Source organism: Streptopelia decaocto (assembly GCF_964273445.1).
Source record: "Streptopelia decaocto genome assembly, chromosome: 3".
NCBI classification, from domain to species: Eukaryota; Metazoa; Chordata; class Aves; order Columbiformes; family Columbidae; genus Streptopelia; species Streptopelia decaocto.
The window spans coordinates 28,445,036-28,462,755 of NC_138656.1; the positions used below are offsets into that span (position 1 = coordinate 28,445,036).

A 17,720-nucleotide genomic window follows, 5' to 3' on the forward strand; every position below is an offset into this window, starting at 1 on the left:
TAAAACTAGTAAATTCTGTGTGAGATATTTTGGGGTGATTATTTTTTGGTCATTCAAGTTGGGCGGTGTTCATATCCTTTGCATAAAAGTCATTGTACCATTTCCTCATCAAGGTATGGTTTGTCTATCATCTGAAGCAGTGTCCTCAGCTCATTGTTGTAGCTTAGATGGAGAAGCACTTCTTTTGCACCTGAGCTTGCTTGTACTCCTCAAATTTAGAATTTGTTTGGAGCAACTACAGGTCAGTCTAGAAGTGTTTCGTAGGTATACTGTTATCAGAATTTCCTGAAAAGTGCAATTCCTGTTGGTGCAAATATGGTTCCTTCATTAGGCCACATACCAAACTTACCATTTTGAGGAAAACATTAAAATTCAGTGTTCTAACACTAAAGGATTAGTTATTTTTTTCAGAAATAGAGTTGTATTCCAGCATATGCCATACGATGTGTGATTGGTTTAAATGCCATGGCTTTTCTGACCAAGCACTTGATCAGCCTTGTTAAAGGATACTCACTCTAATATACCTTCAGTAAAACTGAGCCCTGACCTCATATTTATTTTATAAAGTCAGATCCTGGTGTCTGCAATAAGGTCTTAATTTCAAACAGGAGTTTAAATTATGGTTCTGCTGGATCTCCTTAGACACTGTGTTTTTAAATTTGTCTTTGGATTGTAATTGTTTAAAATTAAATATGAGCAGGAAAGTGGTATCGGAACTTACTGGTGAAAAACTGTCATTAAAATTCATATCTGAAAAAGCTGTTGGCTCAGGTTGCTGAGCACATGACAGTCTGTAATGTCAGCTTGGCCATACTAAATGAATTAGCATTTTGTACTTCAACATGCTACATATGATGCAGGTGCATTCTGATAAACAGACTTGCGATGAAGCCAATGTCTTATGTGAATGCTTTTGAACTGAAATAAAGTAGTAGCTGGAGCTAGCTATTCTAGTAATCTAGGATAAGTATTCTGCATGCCACTTTGCAACATGAGTTGTTTTTTAACTTGGCTTAAGGTAACATTATATGACTGTTTAATTTCTGACCTATTTTCTTGATATTATTTTTAAACTGTTGACACGTAAATAAGTCCATTAAACTTTAACACTAAGAATAAAACAATATAAATCAGCAAAATTTTGGCAAGTAGTTTAGTTGGGAAACTTAGAGGTTCTTATTCATAAAAAAACAGTTTTATTGCAAGGTTTCTTTTTTTTTTTCCAGGTCTATCTGTAGTACCATATTTGGAACAAGTAAAAATATGACTAGAATAGAAAAATTAAAAATAAGACTAAAGACCCTAACTCTTCTTTTTTCTTTGTCATGTAGGGGAGTCGTGATAACATGAGTATCGTACTAGTGTGTTTTTCAAATGCTCCTAAGGTCTCAGATGAGGCAGTGAAAAAAGATGCTGAGTTGGATAAGTACTTGGAATCACGGGTTGAAGGTAAGAAATCCATTTTGTTCAGTAGAAATGCTGTCATGGCCTTCTTGAGCTTGAAAACAAAAGCCATGAAAGCCATCATGCCATTATGTGTTGGGTCAGATTCAGGCCTGATTACAACTTTCAATTTTTATGTGTGAGGAAAAACGTTTTAAGACATGTGGTTAGTTTATCCTGGTATTCTGCAAGCTTTTTCTAAATATAAGCTTTAGATTTTTGATTCTGTCTTCACAGGTCAAAATGCAACCACTGACCTTGCAGAGCATTATATCAGTGAAGTGAATTGTGATATTGTTAATGTCTTGCTTATAAAATATTAAGAGATGCTTGTGGTATTTGGTCACCTTTTTGTAACAGCTTTGACAAATAGAAAAAGCTGTATTGAGTTTTTATGAAGGGACAAGTTACTCATCTAATTGTCCAGGCTTTTTTAACTGCTTTTTTTTTTTTAACATAGCTGTTAGTTATTTATCACACTGAGAACATTTTTTTGTTAAGCCAGCTTTTGCAAAAACTTAACAGAATATAAATGATCAAAATACTTACGAATGCAAGAGCCCTTTGGATTCTGAATCCTCACTGGTGTGTGTGTATGTGTGAATAAAAACAATATAATCATCTAGAACTTTCATGGAGGACTAAACTTAATTTCTAACTAGTTTCATTTAGTCACTGATTTGATAACACTTATCCAAGAGTTTGAATGCATCTTCTTCCCTTAAGCAGAAGCAGTTACAGGAAAGTTAGCTTGACTCAGAATGAAAGGCTTGCCCTTGTGTATTTATTCCTTTTCTGCAGTGTTCTTAATGTCAGAAAAACTGACATCCCAAGCAGGCTTTCAAACTGTTGCTTCTAATTTAAAATCTTTTATCACCGGTTAGGGCTGTTCTGAAGTCTGATAACCGCTATATGTAGTGGCCTGCCAGTCTCTTCAGTCTTCTTAATTATGCTAGTGATCGAGGTACAGCTCAGTTTTGGTAGGACTGACTGAAGTTCAGGGCTGATGCTGAAAGCTTGTGGTTTTTGTAATATTGTTCTTAATGTTGGCACAAGGTTTTTGTAGAAGCAACCTAGGCATGAACATAACTGAGTTTTTGGAACAGTTTGTCTTGCTGTTAATAATGTTGCTAGGATAATGCTGTGAAGTAGCATCGTTAGGAGAGAAGCAATCAGAGGTTTTGAAAGCTTTGTTGTTGGGATTCTTTAAACTTCAGTAATCTTATCAGAAGAGTCACCCACTGTCACCCACTTACGGTGATGCAGTTTATTAACTCATTTGTTGGAGCTACCAGTTACAGCAACAGTATTCAAGGAAAGGAAGGGGTTTACTGAAGAGAAAGCTAGTTGAGATAACTTGTACCCTTTTTTGGCTTGTTTCAGCCCTGGACTAGAATATTCACTAGATCCAAGTTGAACTGTTCTTCATGAAGAGGTGATCCCTTTGTAGATGATAATGAGTTGTGTAGCCTCCTTAGATGTATTTGTTCCAGGTGCTGAGACCAGTGGTTTCACTTTATACTCTAGTATTGCTGTCCTGATGGTATGTCTCTGTTCATATTGAAAAAATGTGATATTGGCAGTCTAAAGGACTGTTCAGCAGAGTTCTGTGAAAGTAATTTAAATCTGGGTGTCAAGATGCTTGGGACTTTGCAGGTCAGAATCTACATGAAGCTGCCATCTTCAGACTGTAACAAGGTCTCAGTGACATAAATCACAGCCCTGGCCACTGACTGCCTGAGCTTGAGCATTTTTTTATGAAAGAAGGTGTGACTGACCAAATTTTCTTAACATGGATCCGGAAACTTCCCAGGTGCCTAAGCATGATGAGAATTACTAATGCAGCACTCAAGCACTATCACATAGGAGATACATGCCACTTCTGTTTTTCCTGTTGGTTTTGGTTTATTTGAATATCTGAGACACCCACTGGCTTTTTAACATGCTGTAATGGGTACTGAAAAAACTGATTGGATATACTTCTACGAGAAAGTAGTTCATATCCAAATAAGTACCATTAGGTATAACTGAGAATTAATCTGTAGATCTGAGATCAGGAGCCTTCTGAGAGCATACAACAGCAAAAATTCCACAGCTAACCCTTCACAACTTTTGTTAACAATGGTTCAATGTAAAATGCAACAGCGACATGGAAATGTACATGCTGCCACTGTAACTTGCTGTGGACACCTGTTTCTTTTACCATTTTAGTATCAAAAATTCTCAAACTTATTTTAATGCGACAAATGACGCTGTGTATTTTACCACTTTTTCATCGGTGTGAAACAACAGTGAAAATCGTTCTTTATGTGGATACCTTTTTTTATTTCACTCTTAGAAAAATGACATAAACTTAAGTGTTTTTTGTGTTTGCGTCAGTGTCTCAGTAATCTAAGATAGTTGATGTAACAAAGCTTAATTTTTAGATACACGTAAGAATGCCTTCAGGCCACAATCCAAGTTATCTCTGAATGTACTGGTGTTGTGTGTGGTGTCTTTCCCTCTTGTTTAAATGTGTTCTGAGTTGAAACAGCTTTTGTTTTTGTAGTTTCTGTTGAGATCAGGGAGAGCTAATGGTCACTTCAAATGTGAACTCCAGGCATGGTTCTCAGAACTTGGCTTCCATCCCAGGCTTCCTAGATGACACTAGTTAAGATAAATACCTATTATCTTCCTATGTCTGAGTACACAAGCTGTTAATAGGCTCTGGGAGAGAGCCAGGAGTTACCTTCCCTGCCAGCAGTCAGGTGTGCACTCAGTGCTCACCTGTCAGTATTCCCAGCTTATGGTGCCTCCTCTCTCAGTTAGCAAATATGGAAAAAAATTGATGGAACTGCAGTGGATTTTATTGCTTTCATAAGTGAGGGTTAAGAAGATTAATAGAAAAGCTGCCAAATCACTTCTGATCAGAGTGACTGGATTAACTGAGAATGACGTAGGAAGCACTAGTTGCTAGTACCAGTGCAATGTTGTAGCATAACTGAGTTTCTACTTTAAGGTATCAAATTAACTTCTTAGCAGAAATGTATTTTAGCTACTTTGTCGTGTTTAACAAATACGACACGCACCAAAACAAGCGGAGAGTTTGTAGTCTGAACTGATGCAGATCCATTCCGAATGTAACACAAAGGTTGTTAAGTGCACCAGAGAAGTGAGTTGCTTCAAAGCCTAGACTTCTGTTGGTTCAGCTCTTCTTGATTTCTTTTAATGTATTTTTCTTTTCTGCATGACTTCCCTGTGTCATTCTGTGTTCTGCTAATTGGATGGAGTGCAAGGCCTTTAAATGTCAAGTATTTAGCAAGGAATGAAAGTTAGCATACTTGAGTAAATTCTGTCTAGAAGTGGAAAAAATAAAGGAAACAGACTTTAGGAGAACTTAAAATATTTACCTATCTTCTAACAAATTTCTGTGTTCGTAACAAATTCTGTCATTTTGACAGTATCCTTAAAAAAAAAAGTTGTTGGACTGCAGATTTTTACCTTACCTGTGTGCCTTGGGTGTTATTAGTTTAGAAATTATAGAGAAGCATGAACAAATTGTTTCAAACGACTAAGCAGCATAGAGAATATTGTATAGAAAGATGTTGAATTATTTTTAAAGGTGGTCTGTTTAAAAGATTAAGTAGGGAGCAGAAATACTTTGCATTAGAAAAAAAAAAAACACAAAAAAGCATGATCTTAAGTCTTGCAGTAGTAAAGAAAAGTTTTGTATGGTGGAAACATCTCTTTTGTCAGGAAAAGAGAACTGCCACAATTAGTTTTGTGTTCATCTTTAGACTAAGTCTGGTCTGGGAAACAGTGCATAAGAGTTGTGCCTGAAAAGTTAAACTACCTTTAATTCTAGAAACGTAAAGCCCGGTAGATGAGTTGTGATGTTGACGATACAGATTTTATCATCTCTTCCAGTTATTTTCAAAGGACAGAAGTTGTATTTCTTTAGATGTATTCTAAATATAGTTTACACTTTAGGATAGTCTTTGGGGAAGCCTATTACAATTTACTTGTCATTTTTGTGTTCTGAGGCTCTTGACTTGGCAAGTGTCTGTGTTCAGTTACAGCAAGTAATTGTACATGGTAAGAATCTGTAGTAGGTTTACTAATGTTTAAAATACCAGACTAGATGATGACTGTTCCTTTTGAAAGACAAATAATGGACTTAGTTCAAGTTCAAGTATTGTGTGCAACAATGTTTCTTTCTCTGTTAAAGAATTAACAGCTCACAAGTTGCGTGTAGTTGGTTGTTAGCCAATAATTTTATTTATACATGTATTAAAAACATTCTGAAAAAAATCAGCTTGTCTTAGAACTACTGATTTGCAAAGACGTAGATGTCATTAAAAATACCAGCTATGAGTTCTCTTAGGTACTCTCATCTTTCAGTGACTAATTTAAATCAGGGCAACTTTGACACTTAATGAAAAATGCTTTTGGGCTTCCTGAAGCAATTTGAGTTTGATCGATGGTTTTCAATGAATGTACACTGTTCAATAAAGGATTTCCTGTTCTCTTGTGGACCTGAAATTTAAAGCTGAGTAGACTAACCCATCAAACATTTTAGACAACACGTTTTTTTCACTGCTATGCTTGTGCATTTTAAGCTTTGGCATGGAGAGAAGGGTGTTGTTTGCATGCTTTTGTTTGTTTTAAAAACTAAAAATAATACCAAAAAATCTGTATTGAAAAGCAGTTTGATACTTAGATGCGTAATATTTGTAGACTGTCATTGTACATTCCAAAGTAGAATGCTGAGATCCTGTGTGTTTGTACAATGAGTTGAGTTAGTAGTTCTTTAATATCTTTCCAGAGTTATTAAGACAGTTATTGTTTGAATACCAAAACAGAGGGCTTTTTAAAAGAGTTGTTAAAAAACTCAGCAAGTGATAGTTTACAGAGATCTCTAGTGGAAGAACTGTATCCCAAAACTCTTTTGCTAGTTTGGGTCTTGAGGTTGACAGAATCTGTTTAACTGCATTCCAAAGCTGCCAATTCAAGAGTGTTCTGAAATACTTACAAGGTTGTAGTGAATGGCTTGGGATTGAGTCAGTTAGTATGGTGAGCACAGCTGTGCTTGAGTCACTTAATTGGTTCATTTCCAAAGTAATGCAGATGTGTTGGGCAGTAGTTAAATTACCCTAGATCAGTCTTTTCTTACTGCCACTTTCAAATGCTACTTTCTGTTCTCTGTTGTTGTTTGTTGTTTTTTTTTTTTTTAAGAGAGAATAAGCTGGGTCGCAGCAAGAGAGAGCTGGGTATGGAAGTAAATTCATTTTTCTGATATGTTTCAGATTAAGGGTGTATCGGAGGTGTGTGTGGGGGTGAACCAACAACAACCAAACCAACCCATGCTAACCCCCCAAGTCATAAACAGGGGCACGTATTAAATAGTCTTAAAAGTAGATACTCAATACAGTTAGATGGTGCATTTTACATATATGGAGTATTTACTGTATATAAAACTGAATTGCCATAATCTTATAGCTGGAAATCAAAGGCGATGCTGGAACATAGAAAACTTGTAATGCGGTCTGGTTGGGGCCTTGCATTATATAAAATTGAAATCAAATTTTGTCTGAATTTTCAAAATGCTTATATCTGAGTTAAATGTTAAGCTTTTAAGAGAAAAGTATTTTAGGAGTAAAGCAGTAGAATAGTAGACTTCATAGTGGACTTTCATGGATTTACATATAATACATTTAATGTAATATCAGGAAATTATTCTTTTAAGTAAATTATATTAGCAATACAGATGTAGAAGTTTCTGCTATCATGTTATGCACATTCAAAGAAAAATATTTAGTTGTGGGGTTATTCTTAATATCATAGAGATGAAGGTGAAAACCTCATAAATGCCTGTAAATCTGTTTCTGAAAACATTTGGTTTCTTTCTCTAGTGGCCTTTGTCAAACAAATCCACAGTGTGTATCTGCTAACTGATGTGTAATGAAAAAAGGTCATGCTTGGTCATTTGCTTTATTCTCGGATTTTCTGTTAGAAAGCTTTTTTTTTTATTTTTTAGGAGAGGGGACATGTTCTGGATGAGATTATTCACCCTAATATCAGGAAAAGTGAAAGGAGATGGTTAGTTCTACCATCCCTGATTTAGCACCTTCTAGATATGGAGAGAAGGCGCTTGTGGCTGAGTTCAGTGTTCCCTGGGAAGCGTTTATATGGTATAAAGTCAAAGTTTCCAGTACCAAGAAATGACAGCAGTCATTAGTTGTGATTGCTTTAATTCCCTTTTAAGAAGATATAAAAACCTTTTGCTTGCATTAATATTTAATGATTGCTTACTTTGTAGCTTTGTAGCTTTTCTTATTCTTGCTGTCTACCTTTAGTATAAACAGAACCAGATATGCTCTTGGTACCAAAAGCAGCATATGCATAAGACACCTTTCTTATCAGATGTGGCTCAGCAAAATTATAGTTATACAATCTGCCTCTAGCTAGGTAGAACTGCATGAAAGGACACAATGTGCAAGAGAACTTGTGGCTGATTTGTGTGAGAATGTGTGTGGAAGAAGTGATCAAAATCCTAAGATTCAAGCATACATATTGAGCTGTCATTCCCTTTGCTAGCAATGATTTGTTCTTGATGGATGGATGATAATACATATGAAGTTTCATGGAAGAATGTTCAATGACTTCTAGTGGTAGTATTCGTAGCTTATTCATTGCAGAGATTGTATTGTGCTCATTTAAAATGGGGGCTTAGAAGCATAGTGCCTTATTTGCTACAGGGTAGTAAAAATCCTGTAAAAATAGAATTGCTGTTGGAGGGCTTTCCTGCAGCTGTCCCTGATACAGAGGAAGCGAGTGCCTCGCAAGCACTTTCTTGTTTTTAATAGTCCTGAGAAGCCTCAAGAGAGGGTTAAATACCAGGAAGCTTGGGATGCAGTGTTTAAAATAGGTAGATGCTTTTCTACTACCTCCAGAAACTCAAATTGTAGCTGCTTCTGGCTTTAATTGCAGGCTCCAAATTAGGCATTCAGAATACAATCAATTGATTGTGAGATATTTAAGTGATTTGTTTGTCTTTGGATAGTAGCTGAGATACAGACTGACTGAAGTGTTTTTAGGATGATATTTTGAGAGGATTCATTCTTCTTAATTATTCTGTTTTGTAGCTCAGACAAAGAGCTTTCATCTATTAACAGAACAATGTCTAAAGGAAATGGCACTCCATTCCTTAATTTAGCTAATTTTTCAGGAAAAAGATTATTTCTTAAAAATATGTGACACATGCAAACAGTTACAATTTGTAAATAACTTAGTGAATCTTCTTCTGTCATGATAGTAGTTGAATGATTAGAGGCTGGTGACTGGAAACTGGTAGTGTTATGCCTGAATGTGCAGCACCTGCTGCACATTTGCCTTACAGCAGCTTTGATGAATAAGAATTTATGAAGATTGACTTCAGTTTAGGCAATTCTTTTCCAAGGTGGAAGAACTTACTAGCACTGGACTTGTTTTGTGATACTTCTGCTTTGAAAATGGAATACTGTATTACTAACTATTTGTTGCCAGTTCTATATTGTGTTTTGGCCACTTGAGTGATAATGGGCCATTATGTATGTCTCTTTATTGCATGATGGTCTTAGTGTTTATGGACCGGAGATTCAGGACTTTGAGAATGCAAGGCTTTACTCACAGTGAAGAATGACTGAATTCCTGGGAAGTACTGGCATATGTTTTGTAACTTCTGACTATGTTTTCAAACACAATGGGAAGGTAACTGAAACAGACTTTGAGCTGTCATTTGTCTGGAGGGCAACAGGCTGCTGTCTCCAGGATATTTCATCCAGTTCACAGTCTACATCTGAGTTTCTCTGAGAGACAATTGCTAGAAGCACACTGGAAAGGCAGACTATGGATTTCAGCAGCTCTCTTCCACCATGCAAAGACTGTTCACCTAAAATGTAAAGAATGTTTTCCTGTTTACATGTAACTCTTTCATAATGTCTCTTTTAAAAAGTGGTAGTATCTTATGTTTTCATGTCTTAAGGAATGGGTGGTATTAATTCAGTAATCTAAGGACTTCTTCTGTTTTTAAATTAGAAATTATGGAAAAATCGGGTGAAGAAGGAATGCCTGATCTCGCTCACGTTATTCGTATTTTAACTGCGGAGAATATCCCTAATTTACCACCAGGAGGTGGCTTAGCTGGCAAGTGAGTACAGTACTGGAATTTCTTAAACTGTCTAGTTCACTGAAACAAATACTTCTCTTTAAATGTTTTAAACATTTCTTATTGTTATGGCTATACTTAGATAAAGTTGGGGTTTATATTATAAGCTAGTTTACTTTTGCACTACATAAACATCTCTGTTACTGTTCCCATTCTGGAATGGTAAAAGGAAATAGATAGATCATATTCTGGTACATAACATACTAGTTTCCTATTTCCATATGGCCATTTTAAGAAATAAAAAATATTTGTTCTTGGCTTTTTGCTGCTTTATATTCGCTAAGAACTATCAATAATGTAACCAGCCAGAGTATCAAAATACCAGCTCAACTTCCTGTTGTCATGTTCCTTCCACCACCTAGTGTCCATTATAAGTTTGGGTCCACATGTGTTTGCTCAGCAAACATTCTCATAAGAAAATTGTTTTTCTTTGTTTAGTCTTAAACTGAATGTTAGATAAGTAAGAATATTGAACTAGGATATGCATTTTAAAACTTGGTTGGAATAAACATTCATAAACATTCAGAAATTACGTTGCTTTTCTGGGGAAACTAATGGTGACACTCTAACAACCTATATTTTAAGGATTTTAATTAACAGAATTTAGGATTGTGTAGACAATTGTTAATCTAGAATTCCCCAAACACTGGGACCCATTGCTGTTCCCTGGCATATGTCATGTTGCTTCATTGCATTTTTTCAAAATATGAAGTCTGTCTTCTGAGCATTTGTTTATACATCCATTTTCATTGTGTGTACTTACTGATGGGCACTGTTTGCCATTATTTTTTTTTTCTAGCCTTGAAATTACCTGTACATTCCTGGCCTTTTTCTCCACTTGTGTACATTCCCGGTATTCAGAGTTGTGGTGTGCCTCTTCTTAGTGCCTCCCAACTGCTGAATGAGTTGGTGTGTTTCATTGTTTTGCTTATTAATAACTGCGTAGTGCACTGCATCATTATTTTGGAACCTTTGCATATAAATTCTATTTTAATTTGTTGTGACCTGTGTTACTTTTTAATAGGCTTAGGTTCAGAATTTGTCTTTTTATGCCTTTCTCTCCATTTTACTTTTTAAAGTCCTGTGTTGCAGATAACTGACGTCAGGAGGTTTAACTGCCGCTTCTTTTAAGAGGATATCACACAGCATTGAGTGACTTTTTCTTGTCCTTCAAACTTATAGAAAGTCAGGCAGTGATGTATTTAGTTTACTTGCAGGATTGAGCTCCTGAATGGAAGTTTTGGAAAAGTGTGACTACACAACCCAAACCCACATACTGCGTGACTTAATTTTTTTTCATAGCGAGAGAGTGTTCTTGGTCTTGGGATCCTTTATCCTGTGAAGTTACCAGGACATGAAGAATGCACACTCTGTCCTCTGTTTGAACTCCAAGACCTGGCTTAAACAGGTTGCAGAAAGAGCTCCTTGGTGGCTGACATCTGTGATTTTTAGCAGCAGTTATAGTTGCTCATAGTTTTTAGTATGTATGAACTGGAGAAATGCAATGTGATGTTACCTTGACTAGACTATGTTTGCAAACCTGAGGAACCTCTGAAGTAGCTCCACTCCTGTATCATCAGCATAAAGATTCGGTTACTTTTCTCTAGGAAAATCTTCTTTCCATGCTGATGGATCTCGTGCGACAGCTCAGCCACGCAACCTTTGCAGAATCCTTAAAGCTTTGACTCTAACTTGATTTGCCTTTGGAGCAGTTGTGTTCTTTGGTAGGCTTTTTATACCATAATTTTTGCAAGTGCAAAATTTTTGCAAGTTTAATTATGAACTTCTTTCCTGGAGCTCATTGAGACACAGCCAAGAACCTTTGTGTGTGAACAGGCACAAATTGCATATACCACATTGTCTTGAGGCTTCAAGTTGTCATGTATATCAGTTGTGCCTACCTTCTACTTGTCTTGGTGTGGTGTGTCTAGATAAATTCTGATTTCATCATCAACGTGTATTGCCTTTGAACATGTGATAAGACAGTGTCTTTCCAGTGTTTTAGGTTAGTGGTCATCCTGAGATTTGATGCACTGTCCCTTGCATACACTGGCCTGCAAACCACCTCCCAGAGTTCTGAGTATTTTAGTAGGTACTGTTTTAAATGCTGGATCATGACTGGAAAAAAGATGTTGTGATGCTGGACACTAGGTACTGAGATTGCCTGATTTATTATTTTGTCTCAGAAGTTGACACACTTGCAACATTTCTCTAAAAACCAAACTCTTCTGTTTTGAATGTGCTTTTGTTCCCCTGGTGTGAACATAAGAACCGTGTCATACTAGATCAGATCAGGGGTCGTTCTAGCTCTATGTCCTGTCCTCAGGAGAGCTGGAAGTAGGTGCCTAGGGAAGAATATAAAATGAGGAAAATATGTAAAATACTTCCCTTGTCCTTATTATTTTGGTTTTCAGCTTCTTACAGCTGAGGTGCTTCCTGATCTTGAAGTTCTTTATGTACTTAGTGACTTAGAATTTATCTTCCATTAAGTTAGATATTTTCAGAAGGAGCCTCATCTAACTTTTAGCATCCTCAGTATTCTGGGCCAGAAAGTTCTGTTGCACCAAGAGTCATCACTGTGTATTTTCGAGACATTTGCTGATGTCTTTCTTTGATGCCCTTGTGCTCTGTATTTGGAAAAGTCAACAGTCAATGCTTATCTGCATTCTGTAAGACATCATTTTTGTAGATCTTGGCCACTTCCAGACTTGAGTCTTAGTTTATGTAGCAGTTTTTTTGTTGAAGCTGTCAATAATTTTGATCATATGTATTATACTTGTCTGAACATTTCTCAGTTCTTACTATGATTTGAAGATACAGGGACATAACCTTTTTCCTCTCGGAAGTCTGTTTATACTTTGGGTTTTATTTTTTGAGTAGCTTTTTGTGCTTGTTTTGCCTGCCCAAGATGGCGTGGCCTTATGGCACTGCCAGTAAAATGTCTAGCTAGTGGCATTTGGGTTTTAATTTCTACAGTGTGAATAGACACTGCACAACACATTTCAGGGGTTGCATACTCTGGGCACCACGCTTCAAAAGTTTATAGGCAAGTAGTAATCTGTGTATATGTAATAAAAATGGGGAAAAAAACCAAACTGTCTTAAAGTTCTACATGCAGAAATAAGATGAGAAAAACAGCAAACTTGAAGAATTTTGTTGCAATAAACAAAATATAGATTTAAATGTTACTCTTGGCAAAATCTTACTATGAAGCTGGAACTTCTAAAGATGTAAAGGGGGTCGACTGTGGGGAGGGTGAGGTAAGAAAACGCTTTGCCTTGCTTAGTCTTTACAAATCCTGACTTACTGCTAAATCCCCAAGCATTATATTGAAAGTGAGTAAAGACACTGAGATTGGGCTTCATGATTTTAAGAGGTAGGTTAAAAGAAAAACACCTTAAACACTTTTATATTATTACTCTGATCAAACTTTTTAAGCTCTCAGTGTTTTGAAATCCATGGTGCTTAATTCTTTTAACACTTCTTTTTTCAGGCGTAATATTATTGAAGCTGTGTATAGTAGGCTGAATCCACACAGAGAAAATGAGGCGGTAAGTTCCCATTTTGATTGCTATACCTCTTTGTTAATGTCAGTGTCAAAATTAGTGTCATATATTAAGCAAAAGTGTATATCCCTGCCAATAAAGGATTATAAACACAAAATATGTATTGTAGCATACAGTTCATTTTGACCTTGTTTTGGATGGAACTGATATAGAACTTCATCCTCAAAAAGACATCAAACTGACACCCAATTCTGAAATACTTTTCAATTGATGGCTGCTTTTGCAGTCAAACCTGTGAGGCAATGTTGTGGTTTAACCTGGCAAGCAGCTAAACACCACACACAGCTGTGGTGGGGGACAGTGGGATGGGGGACAGAATCAGAAGAAAGGTAAACCTCCTGGGTTGAGGTAAAGGCGGTTTAATAGGGTTGAAAGGGAAAAGAATAATGATAATAACAATGTAAAAGGATATATAAAACAAGTGATGCATAATGGACTTGCTCGCTGTCAGCCAATCCCCAGCCAGTTCCCAAGTAGTAGGTCCCCTGGCCAGCTTCCCCCAAAATACATTCTGAGTGGGATGTCTTATGGTATGGAATATTCCTTTGGCCAGTTTGGGTGACCTGTTCTGGCTGTGCCCCTTCGCAGCTTCTTGTGCACCTGACGTGACATGAGAAGCTGAAAAGTCCTTGATTGCTTAACAAAAACTAAAACATCAGTGTATTATCAACATTCTTCTCATACTAAACCCAAACCATAGCGCTGTGCCAGCTACTAGGAAGAAAATTAACTCTATTCTGGCCAAAACCAGGACAGGCAACAATGCAGAGGGTTTTTCTTAATTATAGTGTAGTGTTGTCAAAAATTATGGTCGGCTTATTCATTACTTAACTAGGTATTATGTGTGCTGTCCAGAAATCTAGTAGAAGAGTGGGCAAACACACTGCCTGTTGTCTTCTGTAAGTTTAGAAGACCTTGGGACACTGAACATAAAAGATAACGAAAGTAATATTGACTACTCTTTTCAAGCTTACACTATCTTTTAATATCCTCATGTCCTAAGGAGAGCTTGAGGGGATTTTAGTTACTTCAGTTCCAGTTTCTAAAATGGCCTGATTATTAGGTGGTCCGTATTATAAAGAGTAATAACTGCTGTTCATATCAGTTGTGGTTAAATTTATTTTTAAAAAAGTCTCTGGAAAACTGAAGAATTGATAAAAACATCACTGGTTTGTATAAATGTTGTAATTTTCTGTACAGTTTATGTGAACTAATCTGTGAAGGTAACATTCATTTTCTAGTAAATATTTTGTCATATGTTTTGTCTTCTGAGATGGCTACAAGGTCCTCAGGTAGTCACTACAATGAATGGTGTTGGGGTGATCTCAACTTTTCTTTTAAATACTTTGAAATGATCAATTGTATGCCTTGAGATTGTGAATATGCAGTCTCACCACAATTATTATTGTGGTTTTCTCACTGTCTTCTCTTGGCTGCCTATATTTGGTTTATTCTCTTAAGGTAGGAAGCTTGTGTAGATGGAAGCAGACACTATTCTGTTAGAGTACAAATAGGGAAGAAATCTTAAAACTTTTTTATATTTGTGGATTTGTTCCTTTTTTTAGTTCGGAAGTGATAGAGTATCCATTTTTCATTTTACTTTCAATAAATGTGCAGCAGTACCCTAAAATAAGCTAGAAAAAAATTTTCCTCTTTTCAGCTTCTTTAGTCCTTCAGGTAACTCTGCACTTTTGTCAGCCTGCTACTGCTTTTCATATTTAGCCTTAATTTTGTTCCTGCTTTGAGGTTAAAGTTTTTGGTGAAAGTGGCTTATTTGAAGATTATGGCATCAGTTTTATAAGTTGGCTGGTTTTTAAGAAAAAAAAGTTTGTCTAATGGCAACTTTCTAGAAATATCACATGCCATAGTTGCATTTATGATGCACCTCTGAGTCCAGATGTACTTTTCAATAGCCATGCAAGCTTGCTGGAAGTCCTACATACAGTATAGCTTCCTTTTGTAATGGCTCCTTCCGGGAAAATTTTGAACATCATCCACTATGATTTAATAAAATGAGGTAACTCAACCAAATATGCAAGTGAATCATAAAATAATAGAGCTTTAACACATATTACCATTAATAGCTTTGACCTTTATTGCTTTAGAATCCCTGGATAGTTGTCTTGGGTCCTTTTAATTTGGCTTCTTTAATATGAAGTGTGAGCAGTACACTCCAGACTACTTTGTGAAGTTTACCTTCTGTTGGTATTTAGTGCAAATCTCAATAATGGTTTAGATGATGCTTTAAATAAACAAGATTACATTTTAGTTTGATCTTGGGGTAAGTGATCACTTGCCAGTCAGTACCTTTTCTTCTTTTTATCCTAAGTGATTCTGACCCGGAGCAGTTTGAGAGGAGGGTGTGCCACTGGGTGAAGGATGCAATTCCTGTTTGTACTTCCCCCAAGTAGGAATTGTTATCTTAGTGTCCTTGAAGTGGATGAATTTAGTGGGCCTCATCCCTGAGGTGATAAAAACATTACTTCCTTTGCTAGTCTTACTTATAAACTCCAGGTATATATGTGGTGATCCTAGTCCTTTGAACTCAGTACTCTAGTGCATGGAGAGGGTAAAAGGGAAGGAAGCTGTTCTGTTACTCAACATCGGATGCTTCACAATGTCTACATGCTCTGATAATGTTGCTACACATCTTGCATTTAAACAGGAAGCAAAGGTAGGAAGGAAACATACGGTACATCCTGACGATGACATTTCTGAGTGAGACTGAAATATAATAATGCCCCTGTTTAAACTAGTATGAAGGAAGAGCAGGTCTATGTCTGTATCTCCTAATTCTTCGTACACAGATGCTGTGTCTGCAGAGCATGAAGGTGCGCTGAGTTGCACTGGAGAATCTTTCCCCATCTGTAGTTAACAGTGTACACGTGTCTGTGTAGAGCGCAGAGCAGAATACTGCTATACTTACTGGAAAGTCTGCCTATGGAAGCCATCTACATCTGATGATTTTATATAAGGCTAAAACAATTTTATTTTTTTAACCTTAAGAAAATAATGTCATTAATTGCCAAAATATTAATGCACATGAGTAAAAACTAAAAATAAATAATAAAAACCTAAAAACCACAAAAGGAACCCCCCACAAAAACAACCACCCAAAGCAAACAGATTAACTTTTGCAATTAAGAATATGACTTCCTTCTAAAGAGAACTTTTTAGCATTGAAAAATTTAAACTAGTTACCCTGAGTTACTGTGAACTGGATCAGAATAGCTTTGTAAATAAGTTCTTAGAAAGTATATAAATCAAAACCAAGGTGATATCTTTTTCTAGATTAGCTTTGTTTTTACTCAACACTGCAAACATTTCAGTTAGTATTGTGCTTAGAATTTTTTTGTTATTCAAGCTAGTGATTGTAGACTAATTTTGTCCAATGCTTCACCTGTATTTTCTGAGAATCCTTAATGTATAGCCTAAATAAAGAGACGTGGCAGGGTGAGAGACTGAGTGAAAGAATCCTTACTACAGCATTATTCAGAGATCACTAGTGTAGCTTCAGGCTATAGTAGTCATAGATTTTGGTTATTCTTTGTTTTTCTTTTAGACATCTCAGCAGAGTACAAGTACTTAGTAAATCCAGGGCTGGAGAGAGCCCTGCAGTGGGTTCTCAAAGAGCAATGTCACCAGTGTTTCAGCAGAGGGACTTTCGCCAGAAATGTGGTGGCTTGTGCCTTTAGAAGAGAAAGTGAAATCAAAGAAATGTGTTATGTGTTTGGATTTGGTACGTTCGGATTTTAAAAGGGAATTTAAAAGAAATTATAGTTAAGTAATTGTTACCACTGTAATGTTATGATACCACCAAGTCAGTGTTCCGGTTAACATGTTGAAGTATTACTCTTTGTCTAATGGCTCTACTGCTTCAACCATTTTTTTAATGTGTTCTTAAGACTAGGAGGCTACTATCCAGTTAGGCGACTCAGGTGTATAGGTATCTGTAAACACAAGGAACAGTGTTAAAATTACAGGGGCTATGTTAATAGTTTCAGTGGCATTTGTTCAAAACTGTGTATGAGTATCTTGTTGGAAACCAATCATCTTCCTCTCTTACTAATACTATACTCTGACAATTTGATAAGTCATACGTCATTAAGGGCTGCTATAGATAATTTAAAAAATGTAAATGGACTAAATTCCTACACCCTTAAACACTGTAAATCCTGTACCTACTGCGTAGTAGCCTTTTTTATGTACATAATTTAACAGAGCAGAACTTGTGCAAAAAGTGTGAATGCCATGTTAAATATAGCTAGCAAAAATTTGTTCTTGTTTTTATGGTTAGTAGCACTGAGTTGAATTAGAACAAGAAGAAAGACAACTGCTAACTTAACACAGTAATCATAGCTTTCAGGGACCTGATCTAGCCACCCATCATTAGAGAGAAATCTGCATTATAGTGTGTATACAGCATATAGAGGCAGTTCCTGTCGTACTGTTTGTTGGGTTTCTTGTCTGCCAGCACTGATAAGGGAAGCACAAAATAGCCCACCATCAAAGAGGGTGCAGAGCAA

At 36.4% G+C, this 17,720-nt stretch overlaps 1 protein-coding gene across 9 annotated transcripts in view; it reads left to right on the top strand.

The window, feature by feature from the left end:
* PPM1B (protein phosphatase, Mg2+/Mn2+ dependent 1B) overlaps positions 1 to 17,720 on the top strand; it is a 60,148-nt gene that overhangs the window by 36,847 nt on the left and 5,581 nt on the right. For all 9 annotated transcript variants that reach the window (XM_082049617.1, XM_082049618.1, XM_082049613.1 and 6 more), the window contains 3 exons: positions 1,332 to 1,449; positions 9,499 to 9,610; positions 13,122 to 13,179. In XM_082049617.1, the coding sequence (XP_081905743.1) occupies positions 1,332 to 1,449; positions 9,499 to 9,610; positions 13,122 to 13,179 (288 nt within the window). The remainder of the gene's footprint in view (positions 1 to 1,331; positions 1,450 to 9,498; positions 9,611 to 13,121; positions 13,180 to 17,720) is intronic.